The following is a 16957-nucleotide window of genomic DNA, read 5'->3' on the forward strand; positions in this document are numbered from 1 at the left end:
TGGTTGAAAATCCAACCTGGAATTTTTTTTAGTTTGGTGCATTGACTTTGATTTATCACTGAACAATGCTCACACACTATTATTACAATTGCAGACTTACTTCTGGATTACATCTTTTTGATTCAAATTACTAAAAACCTCCAAGTTTAACTTGTGTAAATCACAGGACTCTATAAAAGATGCCAATATATTCAGGTAGTTGTGTAACTCAGAAAAGAAACAGCTAAGTTGTCTGTTAATGCAGCAGTATTTTCTGTAGCACTGTGCTGACATCTTTAAACGCCTTCTTGCACAGAGGAAGTAATGTAATTCCAAATGATCTAGATGAGCATGTTATATTTTGAAGACAAAAGGCATACCTACGCAACCGTCTCATGTTGTTCTATCACTTGTAAGAAATGATGGAAACTAAACCAAAAGCTGTCTTTCTGCCAAGCTGTCTGTGTTAAGCAGAGACTTGTTTTTTGTTCCTCTATTGTTTTATGCAAGTCACATACATGTAGCAAGCTAGCCACCAAGCAGGCACTATAAGGGATCAGGAAAGAGGAAAAAGAAACATGAAAACACCAAAAATTAGGAACAGTTGCTTATAGAACTTTACTGTGTCCTAGATTTATGCAGTTTTTTCAAATTAAGCACTGAGATACCTAATTTTAAGCATATTACTAATTTCAAGAAAATACCATATGTGACGGTTCATTTATAAAAGGTCAATAAATGCTTTAACATATTTTGTAACACATAGTCATTTGTCTCATGTTTTGATAAAGACTGCAACAGGTTAATAGGCTGTTTATTGCCATGGTTTATTACCAGCTATGATGTCTTCTACTGATGTGCTTGTAATACTTCCAATGTAGCCCACTCCGTTTTAAACATGCTAATAAAATACATTAATAATGTGCAATCTTTATAAGCCCCCTTAAAATGCAACTAGGATATAATCTTTATTGAAATAAGACCCAAACAGGTGCTCTCTCTTGTGTTTAATGGAGTGGATTTAATATGGAAAAAATGTGCTTCCAGCCAAAGAACAGGCTTTTGTGTGTGCCGATTGTGCAAATGACATTTGCCAGTTGTAATGAACTCAGACTATGAAATTCTAATAGCCACTGAAGGTTATCTATGGCGAATGACTAATACCTTCTAAATTAAGGTCTATAATTACACTCTACTGATCATTGCATTAAATTACTGGTTTCTTACATGTAAGACACTTACCAAATGTGTATCTTATTGTACCTCTGGGCTCAACCTATGATGTACAATAGGAAGGTGAAATACATGATCATTTCCCACAGGCTGCTTCTAAAGCAGGCTTCCACCCACACAAGATCAACGCTGTAATAAGGTCATTATTTCTAGAGACATACATTTTCATATCTTGTATAGGTAATGACATTGGGGTCCTTTACCTTGTAAGTCTCAGTTAGAATTATAATATTAAATACCAAGAATTATTTTATTTTTTCCCACATGTATTTCACAACAAGCACAGGAAAATCTGTGATCTTCTTAATAAACCTCCAACTTGAAAAAAAAAACAAACCTGTGTGGGTTGTGTTGTGTGTTTGGGGAATTATTAATGTGTTTTAGAAAGCTTTTATCAAAGCAATGAACTCAACAGTTTGTCCACAGAATGGACAGAATAAGATAAATTTCAACATGTACAAAGATAATTATTCTCCCTTTATGCATACAGAAGGATCAAAAGTGAGCCTCTACAGTTACATTTTTTCCTGGTTAAGTTAGCATCAATTTTGGTCTGAATGTGCTTCTGTGAGTTTCATTCTTAGCGAGACTGAACACTTCAGAGAGGCAGGTTTTTGCATTTGTATGCCTTTATAGCCTTGGATACTACTGAGTTCAATTACAAATATGACTGTTAATTTGCACAAAGAAGAGAAGAGCAAGATCAGTGAAGTCTGAGCAAAGTTTGATCAATTGATGAAAGTGCTTTGTCAGTCTTGACATAAGAATAATTAAACATACTACATTTTAGCTTGAAAATTATGATATTTTATTAAGGTCTGAGTAGGCTGGAGGAGAAAAATGTACTCCCACACTTAAAACTAGCCTATAAAATACAGCCCCAGATTGTCTGACATCCACAGCTGTACAGGGCAAGTCCCAATTTTGGGCTGTGTTGTCAGGCCAGCCAGATGCAGCAGCAACTTCTCCCTGCGGCTTCTCAGGCTAGAAAGAAACCTTTGTTCAGGCAGCACCCACTGGCCAGGCAGCTGTTCCCCGTATTCTGCAAAGAAAAGCTGCCCGGAGCTGAAACCTGGTTTTATATTAACCGAAATACCTTTCAAATTTTGAGACTGTAGTAAATTGGCCTGTGACAGCTTTCTGTTATTGAATTGTCCAGCATTTGTATGTGAGTGTGCATATGCACACACTTGTGCAAGCTCAGGTCTCTGCCTGCCAAAACCCCCCAGGAATCACACAGTGCAGTATCAGATAAGAGAGGACAAACACCCCCAAGAAATAATTCTTGCAGTGTTAACAGAAAGCAAAGAGGAAGGTAAAACAAAATCCACTGGTAACACCAAAAGAAATGTCCTGTGAAATTGAAAATTGTACATGCTGACAACATGCCAAGTTTCTGCGTGCAATTGGGATTTGAAAGTCAGCACCTCCACGACAGCCTTGTGACTCCTGTTGCACTTGAGACATCTGTCAGTTAACAAGAGCGTATTCAGCTGGGATGGCTGGATTGCTCCATTCTGACCACTTCTCCACTGCGAAAATGACAGATGAATTGCAAGATGTCATGTTGTGCCACTAAAAAAAAAAAAAGGCTGAGCAGAGCGTAAAAGCAGCAGATCACTTCTTGCACTCCCAGGCATATCTTATTAAAGATGTCTGAAGTGGGTTATTAGCAAAGCACTTAATATCCTAGAGAAAAAGTCCTTCATGGAAAGATGCCTACAACAATAATAATCTGGTCTTGATACTAGATCACATTTGTAGCAAGTATCAGGAGGAAGAAATAATCCAGATTCCAGAGGAAGGACAGCTGGGCAGCTGTGTGAGTTCCCAGGCTGACTGGCAACCCCTCTGCTGCTGCTGCTGCTGCTGCTGCTGCCTCTGGCACCTACACCCAGGGCAGGAGAGGCCCCAGAGGTGTGCAGGAAGGGAGACCTGCCCACCATGGAGCTGTGCTGGAGCCCCCACTTCCCAGCAGCACTCTGCCACCGCAGCCTCTCCGGAGAGGTGACCTGCCACACAGCAGCTAATCGCATCGACTGGGGTCTCACCTGCCAGGATAGAAAAATAGAGCAGTTGTGCCGCACCTCACTCGGTGCCTGCTTTAGCCAAGCTTCAACCAGTGCTGCTTGCACTCCTGCTTTTACACTGACAGCAGGCTGCCAGCCAGAAGTAACTGGAGGAAGTGCTTGGAGCGGCATGTGACATCGCTTCTGGCTTCATCCACACCTGAGAGTCCCACCTTTCTGACATGAAATGTTTTCACTGTTGTATGGTCTCTTCCTTTGTTTTTCCTACCTGGTTTGACTTGACAGCAGCTTCTGCTCATTTTGTGCTGTCAGCACAAGCCATAAGACACTGCTCTTATCTACCCCTGTTCCTGCCACAAAAAGCGCTGCCGAAGGAAAAAAGAGAGGTGCTGCAGAGGCTAAGTTTCTGTGACTCACTGCCTATGAAGCAACCATCACCTCACAAATCATGTTTGCCTGAAAATAGCATGCTTGCCATTTTCAGTAACCTCACACATTGCTGATCTTTTTCATTTACTTTGTACATTTGACAGAAGTTTGTGTTTAGTCGCCTTTGCTACTGGTTTTCCCAGCCGATGCGCCAGTATTTGCATTGACAGAGCTGTGTGGGTCAAGACCCAGTGCAGATAGGCTACAACAGCATAAACCCACGTCTTTTTTGCACTTGTGTATATGGTGCAAATAAACAGCCTTCAGCAGCGAACATCTGGTGTTTTTAAGAGAGCAGAATCAATGCCAAGGAGTAAAACAGTTGCTCAAGTAGAACATTTCCCAGTTGTCACAAATTTGTGCTTTGGAATTTTTTTTTGCATTTCCTACCTTTTTAGAACTATCTAGAAACAGTTGTGTTTGGCATCTGCACATGTGAGTCCATCTACATTTGGTATTTAAATCTATTGCAATCTGCTTGGCATGAGTTTCCCTGTAAGATTTCAGCATATACTTACTGCTCTCCACAGTCGTTCTTAATTTCTTTCTCTGTGGCCATGCTAATTAAAGCCTTAGCTCATCTTCCTTTTAAGGTCCAAATTCTTTTCACTCTGTAAAAGAGGAAAATATTAATCAAATGTCAGAGGTCTTCAAGCTGTTGTATTTGTATTGCAGCCTGCGATTATTACGCCAGACTCTCTGTGACCAGCAGCCTGGGGTGGATGCCTTTCTCACTCAGTAAACAAATCTTTTCCACAGAGCTTAAATATGTAATTGCATGGCAGAGGCTGTTTCTTTCTGCAAAAGCACTTATGAACACATCTTGCATTAAGCTTTGCGATTTCAGTGCAATCATGGGCTGATATTTTTCTGCTTTACACGCTGCTTTTTCCTTCCAGGGTCCTAATTGTGAAGATGAGATTTGGCTGTGCTGTTGTGAACTTCCAATTCTTCAAGTGCATGGCTTATCTGAACAGAAAAATGAATGCACAGGGACAACACGACAACGAGGCTACTCCTAAGCTTTATTTTTTTTGTTTAAGGTTTTTTAGTTTGTTTAATTTTCAGTGGCCCTCACTTTGGAGTCAGCGTGAGTTGAAAATAACTGATTACATGATTATTTGGGAAAAAAGTCCCCTTTCTACTTAACTGTGTTTGGATTTGGACCAGGGAAATGAGGTGGATGGGGTTCAGTCTTCTTTTGGGCTAATTAAATGATCATTTAATTTCTTGAGAAAGGATGGCCACTGCCTTTCCTTCTGAAGAAACTCAAAATCTAAATTTATCTTGGATCTTTTTTTTATTTATAGTTTTTAAATTATGTAGTTTAAAAAAAAAAAAAAGGCATTTAGAAAATGAGGCAGAGCAGCAGGTTGTTCTTGCCAACATTACAAACAAACTGAGGCAATGCCCCTTGTGCTGGAAACCGACAGGCAGACCTGCGAGGATGAAATCATATTTTAACACTGAATTTGGAAAGCAGCAAATCCTCTCAAGAAAATCCGTCTGCGTTAACGGATGGAAGTAATTTTCTCTCTTGTTAGATATTCTAGAGCAGGCAGATACTTGATTTACATCTGCCATCTCCTAGCGACATAAAATATATGATTTGGTGACATAGTCTCAATGAAGAAACTGAAGTTCAGGGAACAATTAATCACTTTCTTGCTCATAATTTAATACAAAGATATTTAGGGTACTTAGGCATCCAAAGGTGAAGACAGCACCATGCTTGATTTAAAAAGGGTCTAAGAGGGGAACTGTCTTGTTCTCACTTACTTGTCAGTGCCGAGAGCAGCCAGAGGCTATTGACAACCTGTTGCACAGCCCTGTGTTGTGAAGGTGTAAATGAACAGAGTACCACAATGCACCCGCTCAGCCTCAATTCACCACAAATAGTGGAATGCGAGTAAAATCAGAGAGCTGGGTGGAGTTCTAGGGTCCAGTTTTCCTCTAAAGGAGTGTAATGCTAAAACCCACCTTTCCTTGGATGGGAGCATATGGCCTTTCTTCTGCTTCTGGGAATTAGGAGAGGAGGGATCCCGACTGCACGGTCAGAAAGAGCTCGTTGCTGAAAGGGGCTCAGTGGTCTCAGTTCCCATCCATTTCACTGGAAGCTGTGCATATATCCATATGCATATGTAACAGCTCCGAGATTCAAAATTTAAGGAACAGGCGACCACCAGACCAGAGAAAACTGACTGGAGAGGCATTATTACCTTTCAGGGTGCTTCACCTTGATAATTCTTTCCCCACTTTTTCCCTAAAACGGAGAGAACATTATAATCTAAGTCTTGTCGTAGCTATGTCTATCTCTAGTAAGATATATTTGTGACAGATTGGCCCAGCACCATAAACATAATTAAAATGCTGGACTCTTTACAGCTGCCATGATGTCCTTTTTAACGCCAGGCTTCAGCACTTCTGCAGCTGTATCCAAGCTGAACATTGCTGCCATGTGAATGGATACAGAAGTGAACCTGGTAAGTCACTGTGGCAGTTCTCCTCCCACGTGATTGCCCATAATCCAACGGAAAACCAAGCATTTGGTGTATAAGCAGCCAGCTGACTTTGCCAGTTGGACTAACCCTCAGTTTTGCTGCAGCACTTCAATAAAAGCCAATTATACCAAACTCCATTGACGTCTGTATCAGTGATAGCCTACAGACATTTATAGTCCATCAATGAATAGGCTAAGCTAAGCTAAATTGTTCTGCTAAACTTTTAGTATATAATTAACCCTGAATTATCAACAACAGGCAGCTATGGTAATGGTTATGAAAGAAATAGCAACCAGTTGCACAGTTATTAACACAAGAGCACTAAACAAGGCAGACAAACAGCATGTGCCATGGAATTAATAGAAGGGACAACGGTGGCAAGTGCAACCTCCCACAGGGTGGTACAGTTCCAGGGGCTGAGATCGCTGCTGAAAGACACTTGCTTTGGCAAGAGCAGCAGGAACTCAGCAGTATGTGGATGGAAGTCAAAAGCGGATGGTAATAAGGAGTGTTAAAAATAAATCTAGCCTAATTAGGTTAAAACAAAAAAAAAAGAAAAGAAAGAAGATGTGAACCTGACAGCTCAGCAACTGGCAAGTGTTTAGTTCAAGCAGTTGTCCTGGGGACAAGAAATTATACTGGAGCACCGGGAAGCAGACAGATGAAGTGACCTGCTGTGCACTCTGTGCTCCCTCACTGGACCATATCAGTGCCCATTTTCTGGAGGTGTGAACTCACCAGTTTTAGAAAGGAGGGTCTCTTTAAAAAGTCTTCCTTTGAAACACCCTAAAATATTAGCTAATTCTTAAAAATCTTAGTTACTGTGTTTGTATAGGAACGTTCACGTACATCTGTGAATTCTGGGCCAATTAAAGATTGTGAGCTGACAGGCTTGGGACCAAGGCAGGCAGATACACCATGCGTGGAGCAGTGTGGGCTCCCCTTGGTGTCCCTGTCTTACCATTTCCACAGACCATTTGTCAGCAGTGAGGAGCTCCACGCCCCTCCTTGTCCTCTCTGCTGAGAATGTAAATGAGGAAGGCAAATAAGAGCAACCTCTTATGCGGGAAGAGACGTGTCCTGCTGTGTACTGCACAGCAATTAAGCAACTTGTTTCACTTCCCAGCATGACTGAGATGACGGGATGAAACTGGAACAACAGTATTAGTTACCTTAAGAAAAAAAAAAGAGCAAAGGGGAAACACGGAGCAAAAACCACAGTAAAATGAAGAAGTGGATCCAAACCAAAACTAAGGCCCTACTGCAAGCAGAACCAGTCTGACCATTGAAATACAGAGGTGCTGGAAAAGAGCCACTGGAACCCCAAATCAGGAAACTTGTCTTCCCTCCCTGCTTCTTGACTTTGTTTTGAACCAGTTGTATTAAGAAAACAGCTTCCTCTGTTCTTACTGGAGAACATGGCGAACTTACTCATGTACTCCCTGGACTTTATTAAAATCTATGTGGCTTTTCTTCCTTCTCCAAGTTTCTGTTTAATATATTTTATCATGTGAATGCAGTTTTCCTGAGTTATAAAACGTTCCTATACAGCAGCTCCCCTGCCCTGTAGGACAGTCCCTTTGCTTTGCTGAGGAAAGCTGCCTCAAGAATCCCAGCCAGCCTTAGCTGTTCAGTTTGTCTGTGTTCTTTGTGGATTATTAAAAGTCTGCTCTGACAACTGGACAGCAAATAATTTAATCTCAAGCTAGTGCCCTTTCTGTTATTGTTACATACCATATGTCCTAGAAAAATGGGCTGTAAGGATGGGCTGTATGCTACTATATAATGATACTGACAAGAGACATCTATCATAGAATCATAGAATCATTTCAGTTGGAAGAGGCCCTCAGGATCATTGAGTCCAACCATAACCTAACTTAACTCTAGCACTAAACCATGTCCCTAAGAACCTCATCTAAATGCCTTTTAAACGCCTCCAGGGATGGCGACTCCACCACTTCCCTGGGCAGCCTGTTCCAATGATGCATGAAAGAACATTATTCTGGGGGAGGAGGATGCGTCTGTCTGTTCTGGGTGCACACCCTGGCCTGGGGGAGTGATAGGCAAAGCAGGGCCTGTCTCCCCTCTGCTGTAGTGCAACTCTTTTGGGAACTGTGTTGAAGGAACTGGACATCCTCTTAACAACGGAAGATGCTCCTGGGTGTTGGGCAGATGTTTACTTGTTTTCTAGTTCTTCCTGCCCACAAGTCCTCCCTGAGAAGCCATGGGAGCCCAAGAGCAGGAGCTTGAGATGTGCTTCTTTCATCTGTGCTCCTCCTCCTTCTCTGATAGCGGATGCGGTGAGCTATGCTACTGTCTGCAGCACAGTGCAGAGAGAACAAACAGCTTTTGGGGCATGGGAAGCTAGTTTTGCATAAACATGACAATGGGCTCTGTGCTCCAGTGCCTGAGCTGCTGTTTTTCCTTGAATTCAATAGATGTCTTCAGATAATTGGCAAGAGAAGATTTACTTCACCTAATGTGCAGTGGAGTATTAGAAAGGCTGCATTCATTTAACTGCTTAATATAGACATGAAGACCAGAAAATCCCAAATTTGGATTTGTCACAGAACAAAATTCTGAAATCAATGTCACTTTAATGCAACAGGGTTTAATTCACAGGATTTTACTGGAATTCAGCCCACGCTACACGAAAGCTTCTGTTGGTGGAACAGAGAGTATTTCTGGCTGTGATTTTGACCACTGCTGACCAGTTTGCCCAGTACCATCAGTTTGGAATTAGTCTATATGGAGAAAACCATGCATCAGCCAAGTTTAGTTCTCATAAGCGGGGAATCACACACAAACAGAACAAAAAGGGGCCCCAAGAATTTGCATAGTGCATCTTGCCCTAGTGTTTTCTTGTCCCCTATTTATTTCAAATAGTCTTAAAAAATCTCCAGTAACACAGTTTTTTGATAGCTTTCTTAGATCATCTCTCCCTGCTTGTAACCATCTCTATGGCTAGAAGGTTTTTCCTAATAATCTAACCTAATTGTCTCACGCTGCAATTAAGCCTATTATTTTTGCCTTACTCATGTAGATAATTCCCTTCTTCTTTGCAAAATATGCTTCTTACAAAAACCCCAATTTCTGTGGCCCCTCTGGTCTCCTGTTGTTCACACTGAACAACAGTTCCTTGATCTCTAACATGACCTGTGAGGACAGGCTCTTCCAAACTTCTAATCATTCTTGATTCTCTCTGCTTGGTTTCCCTCCAGCTACTTTACATTTCCCTTGAAGAGGAAAAAATGTGCTCAACGCTGGACACACTGCTCTAGCCGAGGCCTTACCTAGTGCTGAGTGGAGCTCAAGGATTGCTTCATGCATTTTAGAAGTTATAGTTCTGTGTAAACATCGCCGTATTGACATTTAACATTTTCACAACAGCCAGGTCCTGTTGACTCATGTTCAGGTTGTGATTCACTCCCTGCAGAGCTGCTGCAAGACCTTGGATCCCACCCTTCCCCCAGCAATCTGCAGGTCAAGCCCTTGTTCATAAGTCAGTGTTGAAGGCTGACACATTGCTCATTTCTCCTCCTCCCTTTTCGCTTTTAGAAATATTGGCAGGCTGAAGCCAGTTCTTGTTTTTCTTGCCTGGAGTTCTCAGTACGTACCCTTTCCTCCCTCTGCCGAAGGCACACACATTGTCTGTCCTCACTAACAAGCTGCTTCTCCCTTCCACAGCAAGGGTTTTCCTGGGTTTGTTTTTATTCACATCCAGTTAGCTCAAGCGACAACAACTTATCTGCATAAGACGTGCTCATTCTCCCATCTGGTTTCATTTGCACAGCAAACACACTGTCACAATCTTCCCAGCACTCCGGTCTCTCGGAGCCCCGAGAGCATCCACCCTCCCAAAGGTTTGGTTGCTGGGGCTCAGGGTTTGAGGTGACCTGTGGTCTTAGGCCAGGGTGCTGTGGGGGGTCTCCAGGCTGGTGGGGCAGCTGGGGGGCTGGGCAAGTTGGGAAGTAGCCCTCAGCCCAGGGCATTGCCTGTGGGTCAGGGCACGGGTGCAGATCTGGGGGAAGGCAGAGGTCTCATGAGAACTCAAGCCCCACATGGAAAAAAACACGCATCAGGAAGTCCTCTCCCCTCAAATATTAAAGCATGCCAAAACCCCAAATGCAACCACATAAATTATCCCCCCAAAATACCCTTTCAGGAAGTCTTATACACACTAAGCAAAAAATGGTATAAACCTCTCTTTTACCTTTGCAAGTTAAATTCAGTACGGTGCTATCAAAGGACTGTCAAGCAATATTAAAACATCAATGTTTTCTAGTGTATTTGCAGTTCTGCACTTTTTATAATAAAATGGTCTAATAAGCCATACATTTACATTTCTTAAGTTAACCTGTCTGGCTCCCTTAACAAAATGACTGCAATACAATACATATAGCAGTGTAAATCTGTAAAATTGTAGAGCTACAAGTATTAATCAAAAGCTTTCATAACAGAAATTAATAAATGGAAGTCCAGAAATTTAATAAGGAATGAAGTTTCACAAGCTGTTAAAAGACCAGCAAAACCAGATTTAATAATATTTTATAGGGCATCTAAAGTAAGTTCAATACTTTCAATGACATTGTGAAACAAAAATCACTTAACTGACTGTAGGGTTGAGACATGCTTCAGTTCAAGGTCGGTATTACAGCACTCTTGTCTTGTTTGCTGAGGTGACAATCTTGAACCTCAGCTGGTAGTGCAAACACCTCTGGAAAGCACAGGACCTAAAAAGAAAGGGGTAGCAAAGGAAGTACTAACACCCAATGGAGATGACTCTGGGATAAACCTTAAGATATGATCACAACTGAGACAATTTCAGAGGAAAAAATTGCTAAGGCTATATAAGCAAGCATGGAGAATAATGTGGAATATGTCTTTCAATACTCATCACTATGTTCTCATCAACGATACTGTGGAATAACTGAGATTATTGTAATAATTACCTCTCCATTATACAGACTTTCTCTCCATTTGCTTCTTGCTGTCATATACAGTTGCTGACAGGGTGCTGATAAACACTTTCTTGAATGGTTGCAGCATTTCTATCCTTTTACTAGCCTGACTCATGAGTGGGACCACTAAGATGCTACCATGATACAAATAAGTAATTAAAAAATAATGAAACAATAACAGCAACTTGTAGTGATCCTTTTTTTAGTGCAATAGAGATATTATTGGTTTACTTTGTACACAAAATCAGAACTCAGTTGCATTTTTCTTTCGGTTTGGATTGGCTCACATGATGGCAATCTCTGTCATTAACATATGGTAAGTTCTTCCTTCAAACACTGACAGTTTAACATATGTTTCATTTGTGCAATACCAAAAAATAAGACAAGAAAATCTGCTTGGCTTTCTTCAAGTGTATGAAACAGTCAAGAGCTTTCCTGACAAATAACAAATAGCCTGTAACACCACAAAGATGAACCTTTCATAGAGACTTCAGCACTATGTTCCGGCATAGAGGAGAGAAAACCCAAGAGCAGGATCCGTAGAAGCTGTGCCACTGCTGCACCCATTTCCCGTGCTGTGCTTCACCAAAACTGTCCCTTCAGAGCTGGATAATGACTGCTGAAAATGCTACAGATCAGGTGTCCTGCTGCCATCTCAGCCTTCAGGCAGGAGCAGTTGAAACAAGTGAGAAAGGGAAAAAAAGGCCAACTACACACAGTTGGATAAATCAAAGGAACTGAAACTGAACTTTATTATCTTTTTAAAAAGTATTCTACAATAATGGCTCAGAATACTACCACAACATACAGGGACAAGGCAGTGCTCTGGGCTATGACTGTAGATTACTCTAGTATATATATTTGTAAGAGCTTAAGAAAGGTTGAAGCTTGGCAGTTCAACATTTCTTAAGCACATATTTAATAATTTTAACATTTTCTAGATCTCTCATATTGTAGCAGGATTTATCAAATGCAATGTAGTCACAGAAGTCTTGCATAAATACAAATATCAATATTTTACCTTGAATATTGTATATGCTATAAATTCTTCTTGATCTTTAAAAAAATCTCCAGATCATTATGTGACCTGAGAGTCTTTCATTTTCTTTCTCTTTAAGAGTTTTTAAATATATATATTTATATATATTTGCTATCATACATCAAAGTATATATGAATCCCATCATTTCTGTTATATTTTCTGCAGACATGGTCTGAAACAAAATCACCAACAACTAAATCAAAAGCTTCCTGGTTAACATAGGAAAGCCGAAGAGGATCTTTCCTCTTTTATTTTTCTGTTTCAGTAGTAGTATTTTTTTTAAACTTGTAAGGATTCTTCATTAACTAGAGGTCCATAGATCATTTAAAGCAGTCTTTATAAGCAAATATACACACTTTGACATGCTTTTGTGAGGCAGTTAGTATCAAAATCCAGTAGTATTTCTTACAGAACCACATGACATTCTGCGATGCAGATATACGTTTCTAAAAAGCCACAGTTCTTTTTCTACATCTGCTCTCATCAAATCCCCAGGATTCATTCATAAAACTGCTGCTGTTCCAAATGCTGAGGCTATTATCCCCACTGTGGATTAAGATGTACACCCAATCTGGTGACATCAGCGTCTGAAAGACTGACAAGTAGGAAAATACCCTCCCCAAATCCACAGATAGTCTTTTCTATCTCTAAATCCGCATGTTTCATGTCACTCAACAGTGCAAAGCAACGAAGATATGTCTCTGTGCAGGCTAAGGGTCTTCTTCCATCAAAGGAATCTCTAGGGGAAAAAAAGAAATAGCATTGATTGCTGATTGTAACTTGCCTTTACACTTTTGCAGAGCATATTAGCAATTCTGCAAAACCAGAAATTGATGGTGCAGAAATCTGAACAAGACATATGGTGTCTCCAATTCTAGACTCACGCTCTAACACCAATATGAAAACTAACCTATCAATATCAAAACCACACAGATCTTCTAAAACAAGTTAGGCCCACAAAAACCTGAATGCAAACATCCTTTCTACTACATTAATCCCTGGAACAGCATTCACAGTAGGCAGAGACTTTTAGTGGCATTATTGTAATTTCTCCCTCCTCCTTCTAGCTGTCCTCATCCCCTTGTGATGCCGTTACAAGTGAGCCCCAACCCTCTGGAGCAGGAAGGCTTCCTCCACCCAGAGCTTCAGCCACACTGAGTTGAGGACACTGAGCTTCAGCTCTGCCATCGATAAATCCCATGGAGATTGCTTTGCCTAGCGACTGCCAGTGCCTGTGGAGAGCAGGATCTGAGCCACTCCTTTTCAGTGTCTCCAAGGAACGCTATCAAGGTTCCTTAATGCACTGAGCAGCACACTGTACAGCTCCATTAGAACTCAGTGAAACGATATCAGTGCATACTCGTGTTTGATGTTAATGCAGACAAGAATATATTGGGTGAGAGCTTGGGTGATCCTTTCCAGGCTGCACATGAAAAAAATACACTCCTTCCATCCTTGGAACTCAAGTGCTTAGAAGGGCTGTGAGGACTTGGTTTCTAGAAGTGTTGGATTCATTACTTCCAGTGCTTAAAAGGGGCCTACAAGAAAGATGGGGACAGACTTTTTAGCAGGGCCTGTTGTGATAGGACAAGGGGTGATAGTTTTAAACTAAAGGAGGGGAGATTCAGGCTAGACATGAGGAAGAGATTTTTTTACAATGAGGGTGGTGAAATACTGGCCCAGAGAGGTGGCAGATGCCCCATCCATGGAGACATTCCAGGTCAGGCTGGACGGGGCTCTGAGCAACCTGATCTGGGTGAAGATGTCCCTGCTCACTGCAGGAGGTTGGACTAGATGACCTTTGAAGGTGCCTTCCAACCCAAACTGTTAATGACTGATCCTATGGCACTCTCCCTTCTCATACGTGGTCCGGTGGGTACGTTCTCCTTACTCTGTGTCTCCCATGTCCATGGCTTAATGCGTACATGCCTTGGACCGAACAGTTTGCTGTATGCACAGACACTATGAGTTTGTTAATGAAGGCTGCTAATTTTGGCTAAGTATGAAAACATAATTTGCTTTATGTTTTAAGGAGAAAGTCCTGTTCTTTGCTGTGAGCACCATGGTATGTGAGGGAGTTGTGAGAGTTGGAGCTGAGGAACAGATGAACAAACCAACATAGGCAAGCTTTGCTACTGACATCCCTGTTGATGACACTGCTGTTACGGCATCTGGAGATAAACCTGGCCTGTCCCACCCTCCGGCAGTCAAATCCCTTGTACCACAGCTAGCAACGACGTATCTCAGACATGAAGCTCTATGACCATGGAGTAGTATCGTTTAAAAAATGTCCAAATTAAGATGTGGACAAAAATTGGAGAAAGCAGGAGCAGGTCAGCTGGGTTTACTCCTGCTCTGACAGTGCAAACAAATGATGGCTCCTGTTTACAGACTCATCTATTGCACCTATGCAAGACTCACCATCTGCAATATCGATCCGCGGACTTGTGGATGCAGCCTCCCCGGCAGCACTATGGGATACATCAGTTCGATCTGGACCGGGAAGCACTGCCGCTTGGCACGCTGGGGAGGGGTACAAACTTTGGAGCAGTTCAGAGGAGCCTGACCTATTGTCACAGGTCTCACATTCGCTAGGCATCGTGTCTGTAATCTGGGGACCAGGGTAAGCAGGAGGATTCTGATCTTCTGTTGGCAAAATATGCCCCTGCTCTGTGGCAGCGGAGTATCCAGGTGCCAGAGCATTCAAGCCACTGCTTACAGCTTCATCGTAGGAAGGCAGCATGACCGGAACGCCATCCACCACCAAGAAGTCAGGGTCACCCATGGAGCCCTCCTGGTTGCCTCTATGTCAAACACAGACAAGTTATCACAGAGAGCAGGAGCATGTCAGAAGCACCTCAGAGCCACCACTGAACTTAAGTAAATACAGCACTTTCCTAATCATCCAAAATAAAGCTACAGGGTCATTAGCATTCACAGAAATGTTTGCTTCATGGGTTTGTTCAGGTTGACAGGTGGAATCTGTTACAATTGGAAAAATGAAACCAGTAACGTGAAGAATGGTTTTGGGAGGGGAAAGAAAGCAGGTGCTTGGAAGAGATTAGGAGCACTGTTTGCTGTACTGTGCACAGTGAGTATCATGGATATAAAATCACAGATGTAGTTCACCAGTCAAAAGTGTCTGCACGCCTGGAAAGATGTGTGCTAGGGAAAAAAAGTGTCTACAGCCCACGTAAACAGGCACTGAAATTACTACTACTGGATGCCAGGGCTTTGGTGACCTTCTTCAGGTCTTACTTTCAAAAGATGAGGGCTTCCTTAACCAGTACTAAGCCAGTTTCTTTCAAAACAAATCTTTTGTATTATATTGGAAAGGTCTGTTAAACCCTAAAGTATCTGTTTAGTAGCCAGTTAAACCACAGTAGAGTCCTAGCAGGAAGGAATTGGTCCCAGGTACCTGTAGGTCATGAAAACCTCTGAAAAGGAGAGGACAGAATGCCATTTCAATAAGACAAGCTATAAAGCTATCCACAGTGCAACCTGTTACCCTTAAGATCTTCCTAGTTATATACATATATGTGTACTACTCCTCCTTTACTGTATATGTGCATATAAATTCACACATTACTTACATAGTCTGTATACTTTTATGTACACATTTCTTTAACATTAAAATCACCAAGTCCTTTCTGCTGCATGTATTTAGTTACATACAGATTTTTCACCCCTGTTTTCTGCATGTGGTAGAATAGACACAAGAAAATGCAAGTGCAGCAGAGAAGGAGTCACACAGTAAAGATCCATAGCAAACTGAGCACACTGAAAACCTGAAACAAGTCTAAACTCAGATACAGTAGTAGCTTTGCCTAAAATTCTACATGCCTGCCTTTGTTTTTCCAGTTGTAAGATAATAATAATACCCACCTAACTGTCTCATGAGGAGTGCTGTGATTATCAATGACAAATGCTCAGAGCTGCACCATATTTTATGGAAATAAAGGAAGATGTAGGAGATATTTATGAATTGTGATGAAAATAATACTCATGAAGGGAAAGCAAACTTTTAATATAAATTTGTCCGTAGAGAAAAAGAAACTCACTCTTAAAATTTACATTACTAAGTCTATAGTAGTTAAAAAATTAATTCCCCCAGCACCTGAAAATGAGTATTTAAAAATATTGTCAGCTATTTTTACATGCAGAAGCAGCAATTTTCAGTAGTAGAGCTGTAATTATTCCCAAAGTGAATCTGGCAAACTTTGCCTTTTATCTTAGTTGCAGAATGGACTACTGCAGGTTTTTGGGGCTGCCCTTCCACACTGGGGGTTCAGAGACTTCTGCTCAATGCAGAAGAAGGTATCTGCAAGTCTCGTGAGCTGCTCTGTCTCCTCAGTAAGGAGTGCTGAGTGTAAAAACTGACTCCATGCCCTCAATTTTTTTTTAGAAAAAATAAATTTTAAAAAAAAGAGTACAAACCTTGGAAGGAAATGTGTCTTAAATTTGGTCTGGAACATCCTGGCTAAAATAACCAGTAGCAATACTAATAAAACACTGGTAGCAGTAAATGCCACTATTTTCCATGTAGTCAGGAGAGTCTCCTGTGTATTTGGCCAGGTTTGTTCTGTAACAAAAAGGCAATACAAGAGTTGTGCTTGATTATTACTGTTACTAGTTTGTATTAATACTTCACAATACTCAGAAGGAGATCTTTTATATGTATGTTTTATAAAAACACATGAACCCAATCCCAGATATGAAAAGCAACCTTAACATTAAGCTTGCTTTTTCTCCTTGACTTTTTTAATACAAGCAATCATGAATTT

At 41.3% G+C, this 16957-nt stretch overlaps 1 protein-coding gene across 1 annotated transcript in view; it reads right to left on the bottom strand.

Moving 5' to 3' along the window:
* Positions 1-12883: 12883 nt before the first annotated feature.
* SUSD4 (sushi domain containing 4) overlaps positions 12884-16957 on the bottom strand; it is a gene marked incomplete at its 3' end in the record, with an annotated part of 76531 nt that continues 72457 nt past the window's right edge. Inside the window, exons 6-8 of the mRNA XM_080342240.1 lie at positions 16611-16755; positions 14595-14977; positions 12884-12912 (exon numbers count right to left, since the gene is read on the bottom strand). Coding sequence (XP_080198366.1) covers positions 12884-12912; positions 14595-14977; positions 16611-16755 — 557 coding nt within the window. The remainder of the gene's footprint in view (positions 12913-14594; positions 14978-16610; positions 16756-16957) is intronic.

The sequence above is a fragment of the Nesoenas mayeri genome, assembly GCF_963082525.1.
Source record: "Nesoenas mayeri genome assembly, chromosome: 3".
NCBI lineage: Eukaryota > Metazoa > Chordata > Aves > Columbiformes > Columbidae > Nesoenas > Nesoenas mayeri.